At 41.5% G+C, this 23776-nt stretch overlaps 1 protein-coding gene across 2 annotated transcripts in view; it reads left to right on the forward strand.

Moving 5' to 3' along the window:
• sbf2 (SET binding factor 2) overlaps positions 1 to 23776 on the forward strand; it is an 81796-nt gene that overhangs the window by 30384 nt on the left and 27636 nt on the right. For both annotated transcript variants that reach the window (XM_031846786.1, XM_031846787.1), the window contains exons 4-17: positions 2718 to 2852; positions 3275 to 3385; positions 4548 to 4653; positions 7875 to 8007; positions 8832 to 8940; positions 9303 to 9416; positions 9821 to 9898; positions 10120 to 10233; positions 11075 to 11203; positions 11459 to 11557; positions 11692 to 11896; positions 12082 to 12191; positions 14405 to 14554; positions 19971 to 20039. In XM_031846786.1, the coding sequence (XP_031702646.1) occupies positions 2718 to 2852; positions 3275 to 3385; positions 4548 to 4653; positions 7875 to 8007; positions 8832 to 8940; positions 9303 to 9416; positions 9821 to 9898; positions 10120 to 10233; positions 11075 to 11203; positions 11459 to 11557; positions 11692 to 11896; positions 12082 to 12191; positions 14405 to 14554; positions 19971 to 20039 (1662 nt within the window). The remainder of the gene's footprint in view (positions 1 to 2717; positions 2853 to 3274; positions 3386 to 4547; positions 4654 to 7874; positions 8008 to 8831; positions 8941 to 9302; positions 9417 to 9820; positions 9899 to 10119; positions 10234 to 11074; positions 11204 to 11458; positions 11558 to 11691; positions 11897 to 12081; positions 12192 to 14404; positions 14555 to 19970; positions 20040 to 23776) is intronic.

Here is a 23776-nt window from a genome sequence, read left to right on the forward strand (position 1 = left end):
AAAGAAATCTGATTACATAGAAGTCTATGAGAAAAGGACTACTTCTCACTTGATTTATTACCTCAGTAAAAATTGTGAACATGAGCTTATGATCTCAACCACTAGTTTCAAGCCTTCTTCAATACAACATGGCGTTTATATAAGTCATCGTCGCCCATTTAAAGTAAGAAAGACGATAAAGCCGAGTTTGCTTTAGCACGTGACTACCTTGTGATTGACGGGTTGCTACCACGGGGTTGTTAAGTCTGGGAGTTGTTTTCGTCTTAGAACTTTTACCCTTTTACAGTGTTTTCAGTTCATGAAAGTTAATTTTAACCTTTTTGGTTGCCTAACAATGTTCAGCGTTCAGTTGTAATTAGCTCCACCCTCTTGTCTCACTTGTGGTTCCAAAAGACCAAGATGGTGACAGGCAAAATGCCAAACTGAAGGCTTCAAAGTGGTAGTCCACAAACCAATGCGTGAATGATGTCACAGGGACTCTGTCCACTCCTTTTACACTGTCTGTGCAGCAGAGAGACTATTTTTGCACTTCAATATGAAATACTAAATATCCTCTGATTCATGTACAAACATTTGTTGTATTTCACCTCACTAATTGTGTTGGTGTGAACTGTTTTTGCAGTCTCTGCTCTCACAGTCTTAATTTCTCACAGTCGTACTACCTTCATTTTTTAAAGGAAGTTCACAGGATTACAAGACTGGTTGTAAAAGTTGCTCTGGTTAAAGGAAGAGGGCCATAAACTTTACCATCGGCATGCAAAACAGGCCGGAAGCAAGAGGCTGTGCAAAATATTTTTCATTTTGTCATTTGTGACCATTTAATGTATGTTAGTGAAGCATTGTTGGGTGTATATGACTTTATTGTCCTTTGAGCTTCCAATTTTTAGACAGAAGTTATATAACGTAAATGTTTAATGTGAGAAGTTGCTGCAAAATTCTAAGCTCCTCAATACTGAAGCTGTCTGCAGGTACAGTACGTATTGAAAAAACATGAACATGGGTGTATCTGGAGAATATTAATTCTGTTTTTAAAATACACACTTGTGAATTTGTCATGACATGTTGTTTTTTTGTTCTTATTTAGCAATTTACAGAGTAATTGAGATGTATGTGTGTGCCAAAAACAGACTTGACCAAGACATGTGTATGCTTTGTGTATATAAACTCAATATTATGAAGACTTTTGAATTTGATAGACCGCCTTTCTTTGTCAGCCTTGTGTTAATTGTTTTATTAGGCTATATTTGGCCTCAACCGACGTCATGTTCCTGCAAAATAAACACACCTTGCTGGATTCAGTGTCTGGCACTGAGGATCCTCTTGAAACGTGTGGGTGTTTTAACAACCTCTCCTCTCATCTTTATCTACTGACTGTGTTGGATTCCAGGGAGAGTCCAGACAGGGCGGCAGAGGAATGTATTTTGTCTAATAATTGAACCAAATCCTTAGAATAATGGTGAAATGTGACCCCCATCTGAGTGGGATATTTTGATCCCGTACTCCTTGGTCCAGAGATACTGAAGCACTTATGGCATGTTTTCACTGCCTGGAGAAATATACCAGATTGTGATAAGGGCTTTAGTTAGGAATGAGCACGGAGAAGTTGGAGTATTCGTGCTCTGATGGGGCTCATGGATCCACGACGGAGACAATTAAAACCAGACCGAGGCGGTTGCTTGTAGGATAAGGTTGTCGGATTTTGGGTAGAGTTAGATGAAGTGTTTGATCGGAGCAAAAAAATACTTTCTGGTGTTCCTTTGGTTTGACGGGCTGTAAAATGTCATCGTAATGCCGGACTCTTGTCACTACATATCTGAATGTAGTTCTCTTTAACACGACAGTTATGCTTTCCTGCACTCGATGCTCGTTTCTGGTTTAATTTTGTGATCAACAATAAAGAATATTGTTGACTGTAGATTACATATCTTGTAAAACATCATAATTACGAAAAGCATTTTGCACGTGTTAGCATCTTTGTTACAGTCTCTTATGTCTGATGTTAACATTAATCACCGGAATTCATTCTGGCTCTTCTGAGGAAATCTGCTCGTATGATTTTGTCTCTTTGTAGATGTTTTTTCTATTCACCTCATCGTGATTTCAGAAAATCTGTCGTGTTCACGGATGGCTCCAGCTGTTTGAGCAGCTGTGCTGAATGAGGACGGATGGGGAAAGGCTAATTAATAGTCTTAACTTTTTTGAATACTTGTTTCATCTCTGGAGACAAAGCCGATTTTTAAGATGTTTTGGGGTTGATTCTATGACTTGCTCTGATGCAAGAGTTATATCTTGGCTTTTTTGTGTGTTGTGGGAGGAATACCAATTGACTTTCCAATACTTCTACTTTCAAGCCTATTTCGTGACTCACCTCTCAAGTGAAAATGGAAACATTGATTGTGACACTTGTACAGAAGTTGGTTCCTCAAACTAAGTTACAGCATACATTACTCAGTATTACCACAGATCACTCTTTATTTTGGAGGACATCCATTTTATTTTCTGGTGAAACAAATGTGCAAGAAACGCATGTGATGTATAGTACATGCCAGACGTGTGCTGGACAATGTGATGAGTTTGAGGCACATGATGTATTCATAAGCTCAAGTAGGAGCTCAGCGGTGCTGGCATGCTCTACAGTACATTTCATGATCCGAAGTCCATGGCACTGTGTTGAACTCTTCAACTGGAACAGCTTCTTTTTTTTTTTAATGTTTCAGGGATCAAAGAGTATTGAGGCTGATGGAGATGAAGATGAGGAGGCAGAGGAGGATAGTCTGATCCAGCCAGCTCAAGTGTTTGCACCGAAAAGTCTCATTCTCGTGTCCAGGCTGGATTATCCCGAAATATTCCGGGTAATAAAACACCTTATGATTAAATCTTGATTAAAACATATTTGTCTGTCTTGTTCAAGGAATACTTAGAATTTCTGTCAAACCAAGGCTTTCATCTTGCAGCTCTGAGATGATGCTTATCTGCTTTGTACTGTCTGCAAAATAGGCCCCATAGTTTGCTCCAGCGTAAGCACGCAATTCAGTGAAGTAAATGAGTTTCAAGCACCTCTGATCTTTTCATCACAGGCTGAGTTGATCACAGGTATTTGCAGACACACGGCCGGACTTGTTAGGTGCTGTAAGAATAAACTGCTATCAAACATTATCTACATGTCACAGACGACGTTTAACTGTGAGCTGTAATACTGATGACTTTATAGAGTAGTTATCCTCTGTATGTGTCCATGTGTAATGTCTTTGTTGTATTTCACATGTCCTTCCAGGGGTGCTTGGGTCTGATCTACACAGTGCACATCGATAGCCTGAGTTTCCCTTTGGAGGGTCTGGTGGCCAACCTCTTTACATTCCAGGTTCCTGTTGCTGGTGGATCCCAGGTAAGTCTTCACGTCCAAAGTAGGCTGCCACAGTCTGTAAGACATCTCCCTGCTGCTGGCCCGTTCCTCACAGATCCAGACCAGTAAGGGCCCAGAAAAGTGATTGTTTGTGCAGGTACTTAAATGATTTATTTTTGCTGTGCATCCAATCGAGAATGTCATGTTCAGTTGGTGCCAGAGATTGCTGTCCAGCCACAGGCAGTGATTTTCTGATACGTTCTTCATTTTTTCCATCACGTTACGTCGAGGAAAATACCTCAGTCTAGAGTAGGACAGGAGAGCTCTTAAGTTACGTTCATAACAGTTAAGAGGAATATATATTTTAAATACATTACATAGGTTTAAAAAAATACAAAAAAAACAAGTTTACTGCCGTTGGGTGGCCAAGAGTCAGAAGGTGAGGCTAATAATTCAGTGAACCAGGCAATAGATAATGTATTTACACATTTGAAAAACACCTTCGAGCCAAAATATGTCTCAATCATTGGAACGACTTTACGACTGCCAGTGGGGAGAAATCCTAATCACTCAGATAAATATCAGACTTGTTTCGACGATGGCTAATGTGCTGTAAGAGGGAAGAGTTTGGCCTGTTCCCCAGCAAGACTGCACTTAAAATGCCAAATCCTCGAGTCTGACTTCGGGCAGAACGGACTAATTTGTGAGAACAGCACGTAGTTAAACATCGAGGTATTTCAAGAACTGTATGGTTGGAGACCATGAGATACCTTTTAATTTGCATTTGACTGATGAACTTCCCTTTTATGTTCTACATCTGAAAGGTTTCTACCAACCGCTTTTCACTTTCCAGTACCTATAATGTGCATAATAAGCCATTTGAAAGACTTTTATATTCAGAGCACATTTTTGCATCACTAATCCAAGACTCTTTTTAAGGGATTCTGTGATATTGCTGCAGCTGTGCGCTGTACCAGTTATATTTTGGTAAACATGTAATTGAGGTTTTCTTTGCTCAATGACAAGCAAACTCATTCAAATGGCTAATTCAGTCCTGCAGCTGCGGCGTCTTCTTTATTTGATTCAACCACAGTACCCTCAGCTATAACTCTCAATGGATGACTGTCAGTTGCAGTACCGCTCCGTCCTGTAGACCTGATTTTTCGGTTTTCTGACCTTTTACTGCTTTTGTTTTTCTTTACAGAAGCTCTTCAGCCTGGGAGCAGGAGACCGTCAGCTTATCCAGACGCCTCTGAACGACACGTTGCCTGTCACGTCCAAAAGTGTTGGTCTGCTCTTCCAGCAGCTGGGTGGGTCCAGGCACTTTGAACTACTAACTAGTAATCATGAGACAGGAAGACATGACTTGTTGATGACTGTATAGCGGTTTCTCTGCCCCGTCATTTATTTTTTTTGAACATGAACTCTGCCAGAGACTTTATTGAATGAACAATCATTTCTTTCTGCAGTCTGTCACGTCTGCACAATATCCCATTTATGTGTTAAGACATTTTGTGTTGTTGGACGTTTTAATCGGACAGTTCCGACACTCAAAGAACATTTGTCTTAATCATATTAGCGGCGTCGTCTTAGTTGATTAAATTAAGCAGCTTTAATGTGTGTGACATATTTCACATTCATTCAGTCTTGATCCTTTCAGATTTTAGAGGCTCCGTTCTACTTTGCTAATCACATGGTGGTTAACTGCAGCACTGTGGGACTTCTACAATGAGGAGATTTTAGCAATGAGCCATTAAGAACTTGGATTAATTCTACACCAAATGTGTCTGAAGCAAGCTTACGTGGTTTTCGCTTTGTCCCATCAGTGTTTCTGTAATTTTTGTCCGGGCTAGAACAAGCACATGATGAAGATTTGTTTCAGTTTGCTAGTTTCACATTGCAATGATTGCTCAATATTTTAGGACCGTAAATGATTTGCACGAGCAATACGTGCTTTGTCAAAGGTAGAACATGCCCGATTGACTCATGGTGTTTCCTCAGCCTTTGAAAATGATGCTTTTGGCATAAATCATGAACTGTTGTAACTGATATGAACTGCTATTGTACATGATATTTTTATGTTATTTAGGAATAATTTGTTTTAGTTTGCTTTCTGCAACTCTAGGCATACATCTGTTAGAGCTGAGAGTGAAATTAAATATGATTCACCTGAAATTTGATTTGTAATGGAAAGTTGGCCCTTATTTATTCTCATTTGATTAGAAGAATGTGATTCAAAACAGAGTGGATTTTATATCCTGAGTGTATTGACACCATCCTCTGTTTGTTTGGACAAAGGGATGAACGTGCACACGGGGGGTACTTGCACGATACACGTCATGTGATCAGGGTTAGGTGGAAGTCATGCATTTGTAGCTAATCTGGATACAAAAAACAAAGCAATCTTGACTCAAAACCCAGCCATGGTCTGTCAGTCCTCATAAGCCTGTTTCCATTAATCAGTTCAGTACATTATGCAGCGCTGTTAGTCCTCGAAGCGGCTACAGGGCCATAATTCATGTGTTTCTCATTGTTTGATATGTGACGTTGTTTAAATACTGCAGTGGAAAATCACCAACTTAAAAAACACTAATTATTATTTTTACACGTGTTTACAGAGCAAACAAACACGATACAACCTTTTAATAGATAGTAGACAGATTTCTTTCTTTTACACCTTTGGACAGAGCCAGACTAGCTGCTTCCCCCTGTTCCTATGTTGGTCTATGCTAACCGTCTCCTGGCTCCTCTCACTTTTCATATGATATACAATATTTGTTTTGGACTTTGTAGCAAGACAAATGTATGTATGAAGCTTGAGAGTCAAGCCGTCATATCATACTGAGTGAAAGTGACTGACAGACGTTCGCAGTTAATCATCTCTCCCACCTTTTATAAAAAAAAAAAATTAAAAAAAAGTCAGCTGATCAGCTACGTGACGAGTGTATCATTTCCACTCATTAGGTCATCCTCATGTCCATATAAGGATTGCCGAGTAGCTGTGCAGGTCGGCACATCATTCTGTGTGCACTGATCACCCGAGTCACCAGAGAGGAATGTGTGTTAAACATGTCACACTGCACAGGAAGTGCAGCCCCCCGTGACGAGATAAAACCGGCCATCAGCAGCCCTGTTGTTTGTTGTTTGTTGCCTTTGTCTCTCCTGTTGTCCTGGGATGTTGCTGTCACTTTTTATTTCGGGCTCGGAAGTGCGTTGCTGTTTCCATAAGATAAGTAAACACCTGAAGCTGAGGTGTGATTATGAAACCGGAGCCTCATTAGTGAAATGAGCGAGGCACACTCTTTTACCGAGCATTTTACATCATTTGGACTTACAAAGTCTATAAATAATGAAACGACTCATTTGGTTTGACAAGTCTGTTCACCTTAAAATCTCATATTATGTTGAAGCTTGTGTTCCACTTCCTGTTTATCACTGAAGTGCTTCACTCAGACAGGCAAACATCCAGACCCAGCACCCCCAGTGGCACTGATATGTCTGCCAGTGTTCCCTTTATCACTCCAGTGTGTGATGAATTGGTCCGTCAGTTGCTTGATAGGAAACAATAACAGGAACTGTAAACTTAGAATTCTTCCTGGTTGTCACGTCGGTATTTGAAATAATATTTATACTGTATGAGAGTGTGTAATTTCCTTTGTTTTCGGAGAGGAGTTTTCCTTTAGGTTTTGTATTCAGTGGTTAACAGAAACTGACCCGTTTGGTCTTGAAAACGTATCGTTTTTGCCATCATGAGCCAGCAGGATTCTTTAATAAAGCAGATTATGTAAAGATTCTGCAGAGCAGTGACTCGTTGCGATTGACGAAGAAATACACTAAAATGGTTTAATGCAAATTAAGAAATCTGAACAGTGTTGTAGGAGCAAAAGTAATCTAGTAGGAATTTACTTAAATACATAAACCGTTCATGTATTTGCCTTGAGGCTTGGTAAACACAAAGGAAGCACAGTGCTCACCTACCAAAGACACATTACAGACGCATCGTTTCTCATACAGTAGACAGTTTATGAAATGAATCAACGAGGCTGCAGTAAGTAGCCTGTGCAGAGGAAAGTGAAAGCTCTATTCTGAAATAAAGGGAGCGTTGTAGTGTCAGGTTTTTTTCTCTGCTCAGCAGTTTCAAACATTGCACTTAAATTTGAGAATTAAAATCAGATTTGAATCAACTCCATCCAATGTGGAGTCGTGCAGCACCTTCTCCGGCACTGACGGGCTTATTTTCAAAATGAGATTGGTACACAAACAATACCCCCCCATGTATAAGTAGCACTACAACCTTCTATACGGTATTAAGATTGATGTGGTTAGTCTGCCAATATTCTAAGAAACATTCCACAGAATATTGTTCGCGTAATCAGTCTTGAAGCTGTTATAGATACATAATCTGTGTTTGAAGTTGGAAATCCACCACAAATAGCCACGGGTGTTTGATGAATGATCCGCAACAATGTGGCAGTCGCATACCAACCAATGCCTCATTCATTTTGTTCTATTTTGCTTTTTTTTGTTTCAGGAATCCAAAATGTTCTCAGCCTGTTTTGTGCGGTTCTGACAGAACACAAGGTTTTGTTTCACTCCACCAGTTACCAGAGGCTGGAAGAGGCGTGTCGCGCACTGGAAGCTCTTATGTTTCCCCTCAAATACAGGTAAGCACGCGTTCGACCCCAGATTCTCATGTGACTTTCCACTAACATCTCGACTGTTGTCATGACTTGGCTTGTGATTTAACAGGTGATTAACTTTGTTCATTATTGTGTTGACTTCTAGAAACAACTATATCTGGATAAGATTACTCTTTAAGATCACAACATTTGACCATGTATATCTAGTAAATTCAAAAGGAATTTCCCTCTCACTTTTCACAATTCACTTCTACTGGAAGTGGCTTTTACTCATGCTGTGATGAACTTCCTTCCCTCTTTAGAAAGAAATTCATGCAACACTATTTATATTCTGAAACACATTTTTAATCTCAGAGGGAGGTTTTTAGCAGAAGTAATAGAAAGTTGAGGACGGTGTGTGTCCGAGACGGTTACCAGTCACATATGTTAAAATAAAATGAATTTATACTTCATTCTTCAGCTGATTTAGATTCTGGTTCATTCTTGTCCATGTTGTGCATTTTGGTTTTACTGCTGTCTTTATCTTTCAATGTGGGTCGCGACTTGATTTTCACTTTCATAATAACGTACACTCAAACACAGGGAAGCATTACATTACAGTCATTTAGCAGACGCCTTTATCCAAAGCGTCTGCTAAATTCAGATTCTATCACAATTCTACACCGTAGGCACAGCTACAGGAGCAATTTTGGGGTTTAGTGTCTTGCGCAAGGACACATCGACATGTGACTAGTGGAGACTGAGCCGGGGATCGGAGTATATTTTAAGCTCTCAGTTCTTCCCCATCTGTCTTCCTAGTATCATTGTAGATACTGTGTATTCACTGTTATGTCCTTTCCTGTGTTCAGTTACCCATACATCCCCATTCTGCCTTCACGGCTGCTGGAGGTGTTGAGCTCGCCCACTCCCTTCATCATTGGAGTTCACTCCATGTTTCAGACTGAAATCCAGGATCTGGTGAGTGAAGATGTGTCACACAGGCATCCAGCAATTTATCGTACTTATTCGCAGAACTTGAAGATCCTAAATTGTGAATCATTAACAAATATTGGAGTTTGTTTTTATATCCTAAACATCAGGATGAATTGGGATATTTTTGGACTTTCAACTGACCGGGGGAGTTTAAACAAAACAACAAAACAACCTTCGGTTTCGGGAAGTTTTTACACAAGAAGATTAGGAAATCTGCCCTTCTGCAAGATGTTTATTTAATTGGTTTCGGCTGATTCTCGTCAGGCGTACATGTCGTTGCTCACAGCACTTCCTCCAGCTGCAATCAAACCACCTGACCTGTCTGTGTTTTATGTGTGTACAACCAGTTGGACGTTATTATTGCTGACCTGGATGGAGGCACAATAAAGATTCCTGAGTGCATTCACTTGTCCCAGCTCCCTGAACCTCTGTTACACCAAACACAGACTTCCCTGTCCCTGGTAAGCACAAACATACGCATACAGGTGCAACCCTATTATTTAAATGAGCAGAATATGATGACATTTGAGCAAGCAAAAAGTCATTCATTCATGAAAGCATTCAACTGTCAACACCAAGTACACATATCAAAGTTTGTCCTTGTTTGGCATCTGTATACATATCTGTCTTTAACACAGACAAACACTTAAATACACACAAAGTAGTTATTTGATTGTTATACTCAGACGTGCTCAGTGACTGCTAATATAATTAATGTTCTTATTTCCCTTTTTTATTTAAATCATGTGACTTTGTCTGTTATCCTGTATTATCCGGTTACTCATTGTGCACCGTCGTTTATGTTTATTGTTGTTGTTGAAATGAAGACAAGTAAATAATCTGGAGAAACATTTATTCTGTGTAGGTTTTGCACCCTGATCTGGAGATAGCAGACAATGCATTCCCTCCGCCACGCACTGCTCCCTCCAACCTCAAGTTGTTGGTAAGTCAGCATCACTATCAGATGTCGTCCTTTCATTTGCGATTCTCCGGGTAAAAAATTAAAAAAAAAGACACTCTTATCGCCAAAAGGTTTGTGAGTGGGGGCACTAACTGACGGTAACCCATTACCCTCAAGATAAAATAGCATGTCTGTTGCGTAATTAATTTATCAGGCTGCATTTGTGACATAGTTGTTTGATGAGTCGTGTTGCTGTGTTCCAGGATAAGGAGGTGAGGGCCGTCTTTCTCAGGTTGTTTGCACAACTCTTCCAGGGCTACAGGTCCTGCCTGCAGCTCATCCGCATCCACTCTGAACCCGTGATTCACTTTCACAAGGTAAAGATGACAACATAATGGAATTCCCAGTGCTGAAATTAAAATTTTGCACAAAAAACTTGTTTTCCAATATGTAACCTTAGATTAATAAACTCATTTAGCAAATACTCCGCAGCAGCAAACACATTGTTCTTTTTTCCCTGCCAAGAATGTTTTAGTCCGAGTCCAGCAGTGCGGGTGGAATTACGTGTAAAGACGTGACAGATTAACCTGTCAGTGGTGTATAAAGTGTGTGTGGATGTGTGAGTGTGCGCATCTTGTTTTGTGTTGCTGAGGCTCCATGACTCTTCCGCGATGCTATCCTTTTGTTTATGCAAGCTTCGGACACAGTCCCGTAACCTTGGGCAAAGCCCGGCAATGAGCCATATGAAACGCATTAGGTTTACATTTTTGTTTTGTGCTGGGGTTTTTTGTTTGTTCGTGTCTGTGATGTCTCCGTGGTAACCCCTCAGCACATCATCCTCAAAGTACCCCACATGGATCGCATTATAAACAAACGCTCAGCTTATTCGCCTGGAACTGCTGAGCGGGGGAAGGCTTGAGTGAACTGTGTTTTATCTCTTCATCCCACAAGCACAAATAATTATGCGTAAAGTCAATTAAATTGTTTTGCATGTCGTGATTTATAACTAGATTTATTTCCCTTTTTGTGCATGCTGAAGAACTTACCCATGATTCTAACAACAGAAGATGCTGGTCTTTTGAACATTTTGTAATCTTATTCTAAAAAAGGCCGTGATTACTATGCTTGCATTTCAGTCTGCAGCAAATCCATATGAACAAGATTGCATTGCTGCCATCTGTGTGGGATTGTAACTGATCTAATTCTGACATTATCCAGACTGCCTTCCTGGGCCAGCGAGGCCTCATTGAGAATGATTTTCTGACCAAGGTTTTGGATGGCATGGCCTTCGCTGGCTTTGTCTCGGAGAGAGGTCCGCCTTACCGAGCCTGCGATCTCTTTGATGAGGTACTGTACCATGATGCTCCACTTAAAGCTCAACTTTTCCCTTTACTTTTTTAGCTGTAAGTGGAGAAGTTCATACACAAAGTTTTTACACTAAAGCGACTATGAAAGAGTTTTTAATGTGGACTGTTGACATATGGACGATACTCTTATCAGTTATGATGGTGACCTAGTTTTGCTGCAGGAGCACTGTGATACTTTTTAATTTGTTTTTCTTGATGATCCACCCCTCTAAGAGTGAATATTACTGTTTTGTAGCTGGTGGCCTTCGACACGGACAGCTTTAAGGAAGAAGAGGTCAGCCCTGCCAAGCTGCAGAAGCACATCAGGACATTCTCTGAGCAGCTGTACAGAAATGTAAGACTTCATGCAAATAACTAGCGCTATATCTCCTTTGTTGTATTTGTGTTGTGATGTTTTGCTGTGTATTCACTGTACATACAGCTATGTATCCTATTAATACAAGTGGATCACTGGCATGTGTACTATAGGAGAACCCAAACCCCCACATGGCATTCCAGAAAGTGCCTCGGCCTTCGGAGGGATCCCACCTGCGGGTGCACCAGGTACCCTTCCCCCTGCTGGATGACGAACAGGTGGAGAAAATGCTGGAGGAGGGTGTGGCAAAACACAGCAGCGCACCTCCTTCCACACGATCTGAGAGGAAGTGCGTTGTACCTGCTGGACCACCCGTCGGTATGGTCTACTTTCAACTGCCGTATTGCTTTACATACCTGCAATCTTTGTGTTAAATCTCTTTCACGGTCATAGCTTTCACATGACGGGTATCTGCAAAATATGTCTTTGACTTGTGAAAAAGCTCTGATGTTTGCAGCAGCTGTAGTTTTAACCAGCTGTGATTCTGTCTTTCTGTATTCTAGTGTCCATTATGGGTAAGAGTGGCTCCGTGTTTAACAGCGCTCGCCGGCTGGAGGTGGTGCGGAGCTGCATTTCCTTCATCTTTGACAACAAGACTCTGGAGACTGAAAAGGTGATGCACAATGTCCTTCATCAGGGGAGCTCATCAACCCTTAAACAAGCTCATTAACTGAAGGCATCTTTGCGTTACACCGAATCAGTTCTGTAATCCATTCCTGTCCTCTAAAACAGTGATTCTTAACCATGGGGCTGTGGCCCACGATGGGGCCGCGAACGCCACCTAGAGGGCCGCAAAAAACTTTCAGTTTTGCACCTCTGGGCCGCGAGGGCCGCGGGACCGCATAGGTTATCAATTGAAGACACCAGAGATATTACTGTTCTCCATGAGACGCTCAGTTACAATATAGCTTCCCACCACCTGGTGGCGGTAATGCGTCAGTCAGTTGTTTAACAAGCTACAATAAGCAGAAGAAGACACTCAGCTAGCCGCTAGCCTGTAGCGAAAATTATGGATAAGTTTTTAAAAAGAAAAAATGAAGACGACAGTGGTGCCATATCCCCCCAAAAGCCTAAATGTGTGCGCAAGTACAATCCTGACTTTCTTAAGTACGGCTTTGTGAACGGAGGCAACGAGGCAGAGCCGAGGGCTCAGTGTGTGGAATGTGGGCTAATGCTATCAAACGAAGCACTGAAGCCTTCGAAACTAAAGCGACACCTGGCGACGAAACATGCAACGCTCGTGGGAAAGCCTGTTGGGCTTCTTGTTGTGTATGCAGGTTTACATACACATGATAAATAAATGTCTTTGTGATCATCACATTGTATCATCTCATTTATTTGACAAGGGTTTTGCTTGTTCAACTCCGCGAGGACGCCGGCGTCCTCGATCCCCTCCCCTTCCATTCCTACGGCTTGCTTGCGCAAACTACGTCACAAAACATGGCCGTGTTTGGTATCCCAGCATGCCCAAAATCCTCGTCCTTGCAAAGAAATCATCGATTTTCTTTCATTTCTTATGGATTTTTCACAAAAGGAGCCCAAACACACACTGTCCAAAGTCGCCATAACCGCTGCAAGTCGGATCTTGCAGCATTTCGACGGAAAAAGACACATTACAGACCCGACAATGTGCTAGCGGATGTTACCATGGAGCTATTGGCTTCAGAAAACGCTAGTACTTATAGTACAAACCTTATCTTCATCTTACATAAGCCGTCAACCAACGTATAACCTTGCGTAACTGAGCTACCCACATACTCGATCGTGCGCTCGGACGCAGCCATTACGCACAGCAATTCCGCTACTGACACACCACGTCTTCGACCATATATACTACATAGTTTTTGCAATTTGCAAAGGCTAAAAATAAAAGGAAAATAATATAATATCAAAATATAAAGGGAGAAACACCTTTAGTGTGTCAGAATATCATTTGGTTACCATGTGTCCATTTGGGTCTCCAAATATCCTGTTAGAGCTCCGCCTGGATCTCTTCATGGAAGAAACACTGTAGAATGGTCATACTTTGTCCAATCTTCTTCAAATTTGAGGCAGTTGTTCACTGATAATGTAGTTACAGCCCTATACTGTCCATTACCTGTACAGATACAGCCACGGGCAGTTATTTATACTGAAAGATACTTTTTTATTTTATGCGGACAAAAATCTTCAATTTTTACTGACTCCAAAAGCCCACTGCCCTGTTTCTGTATGACCTACAGGTTTTCTGACGCTTTTGATGCATATACTCAGAGTGGTTCAGAAGCTACAGCCATTTTAATTTGGGTATGTCATTTTAGGCGGTTTTGCTCCAGAATAGGGGTGGAGTTGAACAGGTAACAATATAGTTATTGAATACAAATCAAACCAAGAGTGAGATCAATTAGTTAAACGAATAGTGTTAATATTTGAATGGGCCCGGGACACTTTGTACGCTACACAAAGATGTCCTTCGTTATGGCCCCATGTTTGTGAATCTACCCAATATGCATCCAATGTGTTTAAAATGGGATTTTTGCCGGCTACTTTATGGATCCACTGGCTTCATATAGGAGTTATACAATCCAGGCCTGCATTTCTGTGCAAATGTAAGAATGCATAGCATGTATCCTCTGAACCCCCCACGAGCCTGTAAATCCTTCGCTGCCAAATGGTCATTAACCATACAGCAGGTCATAGTAGCTGTACTGTGTTGGTACAAAGTGTGAATGGATTAAAATATACAAATATATCTCTTCTTTAATCAGTATTTCATAAAACAAGGGCCTGCTTCCTCAAAAAGCCACTTTATTTAAAACCCTCTTTGTCCACCTTTTCTCTCAATAGGCGCTGCCGGCTGCTCTGCGCGCACTGAAAGGCAAGGCAGCACGCCAGTGTCTGACTGAGGAACTGAGTCTCCATGTTCAGCAGAACCGCGCCATACTGGACCACCAGCAGTTTGATTACATCATTCGTATGATGAACTGTGCCCTCCAGGTAAGTCATGCCAACACATGCCATAGAATATGACCTGAACTGATTTTGTCCAATATGCTTATTGTGTTATTCTTAACAATAGAACATCAAATATATATTTTTTAAAACATACAATGAATATTGTTGAAAGATTAATTGAACATAATTTGTAGACGTTTTGTTTTTAACCCATTTTTCTCCCAAATTGATATCTAAAACTGATGCCAAAGGTAGCTGTACAGTGGGGGTGCATATCTGGTTTAATATTTCAGTGCTGGCTGTACCACACATTTACAGCAGATGTTATGAGTTGTAGTTGGTTCTAGTTTAACATAAGCAATGTGTAAGCGTGACCATAGTACACATGCACATGTATAAAACAGGCATGTCCGTCCTCTTCTGCTTCTTTCTTCTGCTTCTTTTTTCTTCATTTATTTTAACACTTGAACAACAAGCTGACAGCATGTCGTAAGGCTGAGCCCCAATAATGCTGTTTGTTGTTTGTCAGCCAGCATGTTCGTCTCTTTCTGGTGCCCTCATGCCTCGGCTACTTGTGTGTAAGTAATGTGTTTTGTGCAGCTCATAAAGAGTCAGCCAGAGCAGCCGGGTCTATATTGGTAGTTCCTCATATTTTACTACCTTGAATCAGCCGTTTCCAAGGATTTTAATAATTTTAAGCAGTCCTCACAGACTGCAACTTTTATGGAGTGACTTTAGATTCCAGTCATCCCCCCCCCCCCCCAAAAGATAGAAAGCCAATTAAACCCAGCATCTGCAAAGTCCTTTGACGTGTCATTTGCTTCACTACTATAATGTCTACCTTGCAAGGCTTCTGACTTGCAAGTTGAATTATTTCTTTCTTTCCACACGTGCAGGAAGACGTGAAAAGAAACGCTTGTTGCATCATCCCTTTTATGATGTCTGATTGCTTCGTTTCCAGAAGCAGAGATGAGCTCTGTGCTGCTCTGACAGTAGTTTGTCGTTCGTTGAAAAGCTTAAAAAATTGGCAAGATGTCCGGATAAAACCACCGTCTCTGTTGCATGGCTTCTTTAGTCAAGACTTGCACTATAGTCTAAATGAATGCAAAGAAGCGTACTGTTTGAATGTCACACTCTTGTGGACATCGCTGATAGCCAGGCGGCCAGTGTGTTTTTTTATGTGTTAAAATGAGATCCCGATGTGTTGGCTTTTGTTGGAACAGATTGATAGAGATACATTTATTTAAGAATTGTTCCAAAGCGGGCTATGTTGTTTTGACCATAGTAGTTAATAATAAAAGAACTTCTTTACCACAAACAGTTCTACAACACAGAACGAGTCTGTCCCACCTAACTTTTAATTCAGTCTAAGATCTTTATGTCATTAATGCTGCTGAAAAGTGAATAGTCAGCCACACATGGGTAATAAAATGTATCATTTTACACATAGATTTGATGTGGACTGCATGTTTGTTAACCGCAACACGGGTAAAGACATTGTCAGCATTTTTCTGATGGCATTTTTATTAATTATTTTAAAGAATTTATTGTGCATTGTTTGTCATTTCATCGCCACTTCAAGTTGGAAGCCAGGCATTTTGTTCCTGACTTTCATTTCTTGGTCTCAGCTCGGCTGTGAGGGATTTATCTCAGATGATCTGTGAAGCCAATATAAATAGTAAATGCTAGGCCAGTAATTACTTTCATATTCTGCGTGCTGCCCTTTCTTTCAACACCCAGCCACGTAGGAACCCCAAAAGTGTGTGTGTGTGTGTGTGTGTGTGTGAGTGAGTGAGACAGCATGATGCCTCATTAGGATTTCTGGCGTCCATGTTGATGTGACACATTGATTTTCAATGGCATCATCATTATGAGGCTAATCACATTTAGTGTTTAACTGTTAACCTCAGGCTTTGTTGTCTGGTTGCAATCAGTGTTCGCAGGGGAGCACAGCAAAGGGAAGCGGTATGTAAAAGAAAAAATGTACGATAGGTCAAAGGTGAGGACATTAGAATGAGGTGCTACTGTACTTTGTTGGTATTTGTTCATTCTTTCTTTATTTTTTTTGTAATACATTAAAAAAAATGTTGATAGCTTCTCTGGAATGAGTTGATATGTTCAGAAACAGTTTACAATGACTCATTTAAACATCCGTTGTAATCCTTATCTGTGCCGTTTCTCTGTCATGAATCACGCACAGTAACAACCCTCATTAGGGTCTTTGAGTTAATTGCACATCTATTTGTGTGTGTGTGTGTGTGTGTGCGCACACTGGTCAGTGCTGCAGCTTCTACAAGTAAACGTTGCGCAAACCCTGTGGGGGAATGTGTCCTGCTGTGGATGTATCCTGGCATCCCAACCATTTCCTGTCAGATAGGATTATGAGCCCTCTGCTGTCTCATGGCCGAGGGCCTCACGATGGTCAAAAACACACCCTGACTGGCAGTTAACTGTGGGGGGGATTAGGGCGGGGGGGTCCATGGGAAGCGGCCGCAACAGCGTGGAGCCCATGATTTCTGCATGAGCTTGACCGTCTGATGTGCGAGAGCGCACGTTACACACAGATGTTGTTAGAGAGTACGAGTCACTTTGTCTGACTGACGTGTCTGAATCGAGGAACTGCGAGCTAATGAACTGGAGCGCCGACCAGCTTAGTCTGTACTGTCCTTTCCCCCCCTGAAGGCTGTATACTGCGCTTTAACCACTTTGTACATCTCCTTTAATAGTGAATAGATGACTTACATTTCTACATTATTTAGACCATAAATTTGTCCCTTGCTGTGAGAACGTGGCCTTGATGGGACTGCTTTACGTAGCATGGTCACTGGGAATCTGAACTGGGTATCATTCCCATGTTCTGATGACTGTTTCTCTAGGATGTCTACCAGGATGACCAGGTAAACATATGAGTCAGTCACATTTCATGCTTTTGCTGTTGAATAAAATAGCTGTTTGTTGCTCGTCTGGAAAACACAGAGGTCAACTATGTGGCTTAATCATCTCCCTATTAGTGATTCAAGCAGCACTTAACATTGAGAGCCTCCGAGTTGAGACATTTTTGTTTGTCGATAGCCACAACAATCTGGCTGTTGAATGCGGTAAGTCTCGGTTTATTTCATTGCTTTCCTGGAAAGTGCTAACTTCTCTGAAACGCAGGAAGCTGCTTTTTGTTCACATCTGCCAGCGTTTCTGTCACATGCTCGTGCTTCTTGTTTTTTCCTCGCTGTATACGTGTCTTGAGACAGAATAGCTATGTTAGTCATCAAAGTTCCTGCAGCTTCAAGAATGAGGGAAAAAAATGTTGAGACTTACAGTAAATACCAGGAGGAAAGAAGACGGCAGGGTGTCCTCGCAAACAGAAGTGCGGGGACACACAATGCCCTCCTCTCCCTCCATTCTCCAAATCCCAAATAAAGCATTTAACATATTTTCCCCACCCTGAACCTTGTGGCTCTATTCAGCTCTGTGACAATGATTGAGTCCCAAATAGTATAATACAATACCTTTACCTTTTATCAGGTTCCTCATGCTGATAACAGCTCTGCTTGACTTGTCGGGTTTCACTTTCCATTCAGTCTTATCTCCGACCTGCTGTAGATTTCACTGCTTATCTGTTTGCTTAGCTACAGTAGTGGACCTTCAATTCTTTTGAGCTGTCACTTCTCTCTGTGGTGGAGGGTTTAAGGTGATAATAAGTGTAGCTTAAGTCAACCTGGTAGTAAGTACTTTATATGAGACGTGTTGATGCAGCCTCTGGACAAAGCTTTTCTTCATCTGAAGCATGACCGCGGCCTTTTCAGCGCTAAAAACAATGTCTGTTGTCACAAGTTTCTGTTTCAAAGAACCGGCGACATGCATTGCTGAACTTCACTCTTTTTTTTTTTTTTGTTGTTGTTGGAATAATACTGGTTTATTAAATATTCACACTTTTCTGCCTGTGCGTTTCCACTTGTTGTTCTATTTTGACTGGGGTCCATGAACTCCTGTGACCTGCAGCGTTGTTGAGGATGCTGGTAAACAATGCTTTGGTGCCGTTCCAAGCTGGAACATTTCACCACAGCCCGAATAACTGCAAAGAGAAACGCAAGCGTCAAGAATAATAAAACAGAAACTATGTTGCTTAGTCGACGGGGGGGGGGCCAGGCTTTCATGTGTCGCTGTGGAACTTGTGTTTTGCATTTACTCCCCTCTTTACATTCTTGTGTGTGTGTGTGTGTGTGTGTGTTTTCGGAGGGGAGGAATGGCGGTAACAGAGGCCCCCATCAAAGGCCGCTATCACAAAGTGCAGCATTCTTCTCCATATCTCTCCTGCCAAAATGGCTACTTGGATAAGACTGATAGTATGTTGCATAGTTTTAGAAGGTTTCAAATGAAATTAAGACATAAAAAGAGAGAAGTGTGTGTAAGTTAAACATTTTATTGGATATGTGAGGTCCCACTGAGGGTTATGAGGTGCGGCACCAGGTCAGAATCAGTGCTGTTGTTTGCACATGGCCTTAAATCAAGTTTCCTCTGGCTATTGTCATTTACAGAGTTCAACAAATAAATCCTAACAAAGCTTACCAGAGATAAGTACCAATTTCCTGTGAGTTATGTACTTTTAAATCCAACTTGTGTCCTTTTCTCTTATTTTCCTGTTCTCAACGTTCTCTGCGATCTCTACAAGAAAAGTTTAGTTTGGGCCCTTAAGTCCCCCGCTCTAAGCCTCTTCATTTACTATTCATCTTCATACTATTCTCTTAAAAGCACTACTAAGCCACCTTTGACCTGAAAGAATCCCTTGTACGTAGACACTTTGGCACGGTGTGTAAATGTCAAAAGAGGGAATATCTTCAACTATTCCCTGATTTAAAATCAAAACAAAATAAAAAAAACAGAATTAAATTTGCTTTCTGGTTCAAGAATGTAAAACATAAAATTACCAATAAATTGAACGCTGGAAGGCTCTGACAATTGTGTCAAAGCAGGGATTATATAAGGCTATTGAAAGCAAATGTCCACATATTGGAGAAGAGCACAGTTAGAGTTTTAGGCAGACTTTGTATTTATTTTTTTTAGCATTGCCCTGATATTTAAACAAGGCAGGAGTGTCTTTATGTAACAGCAAGCTAGGTTTGCTGAGGATAGCGTATCTGCCCCCCCCCCGGTGATCTCCCCAGATCACAGCTCTGCATTGCAAGTTTACAGCATTTCATCATTCATGTGACGAAAAAGACGCACAGTTTTGTGTAACACCTTCGAAATACATAAACCATTTCGACATAGACAGTGTTGCAGTAACAAAGTGGTTCTTTTTTAGGTTACCAAAATTATTTCCCCTTGGGAGTGTATGACCTCTCTGTTGGAAACCTGTGCTTCTTGTTTTGGGGCTACAGTGAAAAAAGGAGTTTGCAGAGCTTTGTAACATGTCTCCTGCTGTGCGCTGCTCTCACTTCTCGCCTTGTCGTTTGACCCACAGGACTGCTCCAGCTCGGAGGAGTACACCGTGGCTGCTGTACTGCTGCCCCTGTCAACAGCCTTCTACAGGGTAAGGAAATCAATGAAAAACTAGGATGTATGTGAGTTCAATTCACTGCTTCTGTTTCTCATATTGTCGTCATTATGCATACAAACCGCTGCCCGGTCGTGCAGTGTGGAAGTGTATACACCTTATAAATATGTCTCATTTACACACATGCACACAGTTTAAGCTGCTGAAATTACGTTCACCACTCCAAAAAATGTAGGGTGAATGGACTTTTTGAAAAAAGTAACATCAAGCTTTAAAGGCAGATTCAGCAGAATTCATTCGCTGTGGTTTGTAAACACAAGATTCACAACAACAGTTTATCTTTTTCCCAATTCTTTCAACAAATATAATTTAGGATCCTTTAAGGGATCCTAAATTATACTTGTGTGTTATGTGTGCATAAAAGAAAATCATCAATCAATATGGATGTCGCCCAAGAAGAGGTCCAGTACCAGTCGGGCTCTGATGAACACTGCACTGTAGAGGAGGTTGAGGGCAGGGGAATAGAGGAAGGACAGCATTGTCAACCTTTTACCTTTGCATGGACATGCACAGAACCAAACAACATGTAGAGGACGGGCCATGGCCTTTGGTTTCAAAACAATCAACACAGGGAAGCTGCATTGTTCACCGCAGCTATGTCCCCACGGCTTGCCCGTTGCTATGGGGGCCGACACAACTGTCCGCGCTGGCTTGGTGGTGGGTACCAGTGCCGTACCCCGATGGGCTGAACTGGGACCTGACCCGCTCTCTACCACCACATGACTCATGACCAGTTCACATGCCACAGGCTGATGCAACTCTCCTAGATAAGCCCTGTGTTGTTTTTCTTGTTTCTCTTGTTTCTCTTTAGGGCCTTCAGTGTTTAAGACTCATCATTTATGTGTTCCTTAGCATAGTGCATGCTTGTTTAATCAAGACTTTACCACTGCAAAGCAATTTCTGTTTTAGAAGACTATCCATTCATTGTTGGTCGTGATTGTGACGCAATGGAGTGATTTCCAGCCATTTTACTAAGATTATAAATGATTTTCTTGTCTGGCGTTGACGGATAATTAGAGGGAAGAATAATTTGAGAATGCAGCCGATTTTCCCTCGTTATTTACAGATGATTGGAACTGGTGACAAACTCGAGCTCTGCCGCACCCAGAGGGTGAAAAGTAAAGTGAGGTCAGGAGGGAATCTGCCAAAATATTCTGTAATCTCTGGTTTAGTCGACACAAAGATCATGCAGTGAAAATGTGAAAAAAACAAAGCTGGATGGAGCATCCCAGCAGCTGTCATCATGGGTGTGAAGACATAAATGATCCTTATTTGAGTATTACAAAACGCAGCCTTACAAGTTTGGGAACGCGAACGGGATGCCTTGATTTTGCAAAGAACAATATGTACCATGACACATCAGCGTACATTACCTCATCGTTCAGAGGCCCCTCACCAGACAACCTCCTCTATCCTAACATGAAACTGATACGACGACCTCTGAACCGCTGCTTATACATTACAGTAGCTATGTGTTCTACTAACAGTGGGGAATACATCATACAGCAACTTATTAACCGGCCCAGACCGCGAAAGTCATTGAAAAAAAGGTGAGAGTAATTGAACATGGCATTGTAACTTTGAGAACAGTTGTTTTTCTTCTTCTTTGTTACCCCGAAAGAGATCGATATTGTTGCCTGTTGACAACCAGTAAAGACTGTTTTTCCTCTCACTGTTATAAACTTTGTTGTGTTTGTGTCTTAGATATGAAAACTTAAAGGTATAAAATATCCTAATACTGCCCAAGAGCCCAACTTTAGAGGTATTTTTTTGGTCCTGTAGTGCCATTGTTCGATTGTTTTAAGGAATGTCTGCTTCTTTTTTATTCTCCAAATCAGCAAGTTTGTGCTGTAAATCAAATCGTTGACCCACTCAAAACTGTTTCCTGTACGAGTACTAGTCATTCATTTCAAACATCATCCCTGTGTGATCCTGACGACGTTATACATCTTTGAGATCTACCCGTAAAGCGTATGAAGCCCTTTGAGATGATATTATGTGATTCTAGGCCCCCTAGTGAGCTAAAATATCAAGTCTTCTTCTTACTGCATCCGTGAGCAAAAGGCCAAACTATTAGCAACATTTTCTCTCTTTTTCTGAAACGCTTCTTCGACATTGTCAGACTCTCTTATTGATAAGCCTGTCGTCCTTTTTCTGGTTGCTTTGCAGAGTAGGCAGTTTTTGAATCAGGGTTTCACCAAAGGGACGTGCATGCACATCTGCATTTGAACAACAGCCGATAGGAACGCCCCCTCTCTCTGAAATGACCCGTGATTGGCCAAAGTCTCCCGTCACTGGGTTTTCTAAAACCTAAAATCAGAGTCGAGAGGAGGTTTCGAAGTCTAGTTTTCTCTCAGACCACTTGAATTACTAGTTCATTTTTTTACGCTATTGCATGCCAAACACCCGGGCACCACATATTAAAGACTGTTGATTCAAGAGTCAGACATTGGTCTAGTCCCCGTTTGATATTCTTGGCCAGACTTTGGGAAGCTCACACTGTGGTCGTACTCACAGTGGTGCTGACCCCGTGGCCCTAAAGTCTCCAGGTCGGGGAACGTGGGAAGCTCCCCTCGCACTGCGACCGTCTGCTCCCACAATCTGCTGAATGGAGACAGACGGTGTTTAGTTTTATTTGTGGCCACGTGTTGACACTGAACAGTTTATGAAAAATTGACTCACATTTTATGTTTATTTGTTTTACTTTCCCATCTTTTTGGTTTTCCCTCTGCTTGACCCGTCTTGGATGTTTTGCCCAAACTGAAGCACTTATGGAACAGTATTTAATAGATGTTTGTTAATGTTATAGATAGACAGAAGGGGGAACTGATCTGCAAAATCTCTTTTGGCCTAGATCATGCATGGATGGTGTCATTTGGTCTGTAGGTAAAGTGTATCTAAATGCCACACAACCTTTGTACAGTGGCCCTGTGTTAGAGTTGAGTTTTACATTTTGTTCTAATCTGCGTGGACGGTTCCTCTGGCATTTATTATCTAGCGAGGGGTGGGTTTATCAGGAGATGAACTGGTGTCATTGACGTCTGGGTCTGTTGTTATTCTGCCCTTTGCGGTCCAACATTTCTTGTTCCATTCTAATGTGTCACCAGAGTAAATGCCTCTTTCCGGGCACAACACAGATTGGATACAGCAGCATGCGAAAAACCCAAACCCCATTCTGGATAACCTCCATGCCAAGAACACTTGATTGTTGGCATTCTTTCAGCCACCGTTTATTCATGGGTGGTACCAATGTCCCCGCGAGGAAAATGACATTCTGCGTGACCCTTTTTATATCTCAGAAATGTCTGGCTCTTGACTTACCGTATCTATGTTTACTTTGTTTTGGAACATTTATGTTACTCGTACATTGTGTTTTTACACAGTTATGCTCTATGGATGCAATGATGGATTTGTTTATTGGTCTGACTTTCAACAAGTTTTTCGCTGTTTGTTTTACATGATGCAAGACTGTAAATACATCGTTTGAAGAGAGTTTTTCATGGTTTCAGGATGCCAGGAGTTCCCCTCACAGTACACTGACTCATGTAGAATTGCAAAAGTGAGGAGATGGATTGTGTACAGGTCAGGCATGCGTTACCACAGAAGACTTGTTCAGAAACAACGACAGTTTTGTATCTAAAATTCAGGACTGTTGTGCATTTTTTGAAGTCACTCATACATAATGTTGCAGCAGCCCCCCCCCCCCCCCCCCC

The sequence above is a fragment of the Anarrhichthys ocellatus genome, unplaced genomic scaffold (genome assembly GCF_004355925.1).
Source record: "Anarrhichthys ocellatus isolate YVR2014 unplaced genomic scaffold, GSC_Weel_1.0 scaffold6, whole genome shotgun sequence".
In the NCBI taxonomy this organism is placed as follows: Eukaryota; Metazoa; Chordata; class Actinopteri; order Perciformes; family Anarhichadidae; genus Anarrhichthys; species Anarrhichthys ocellatus.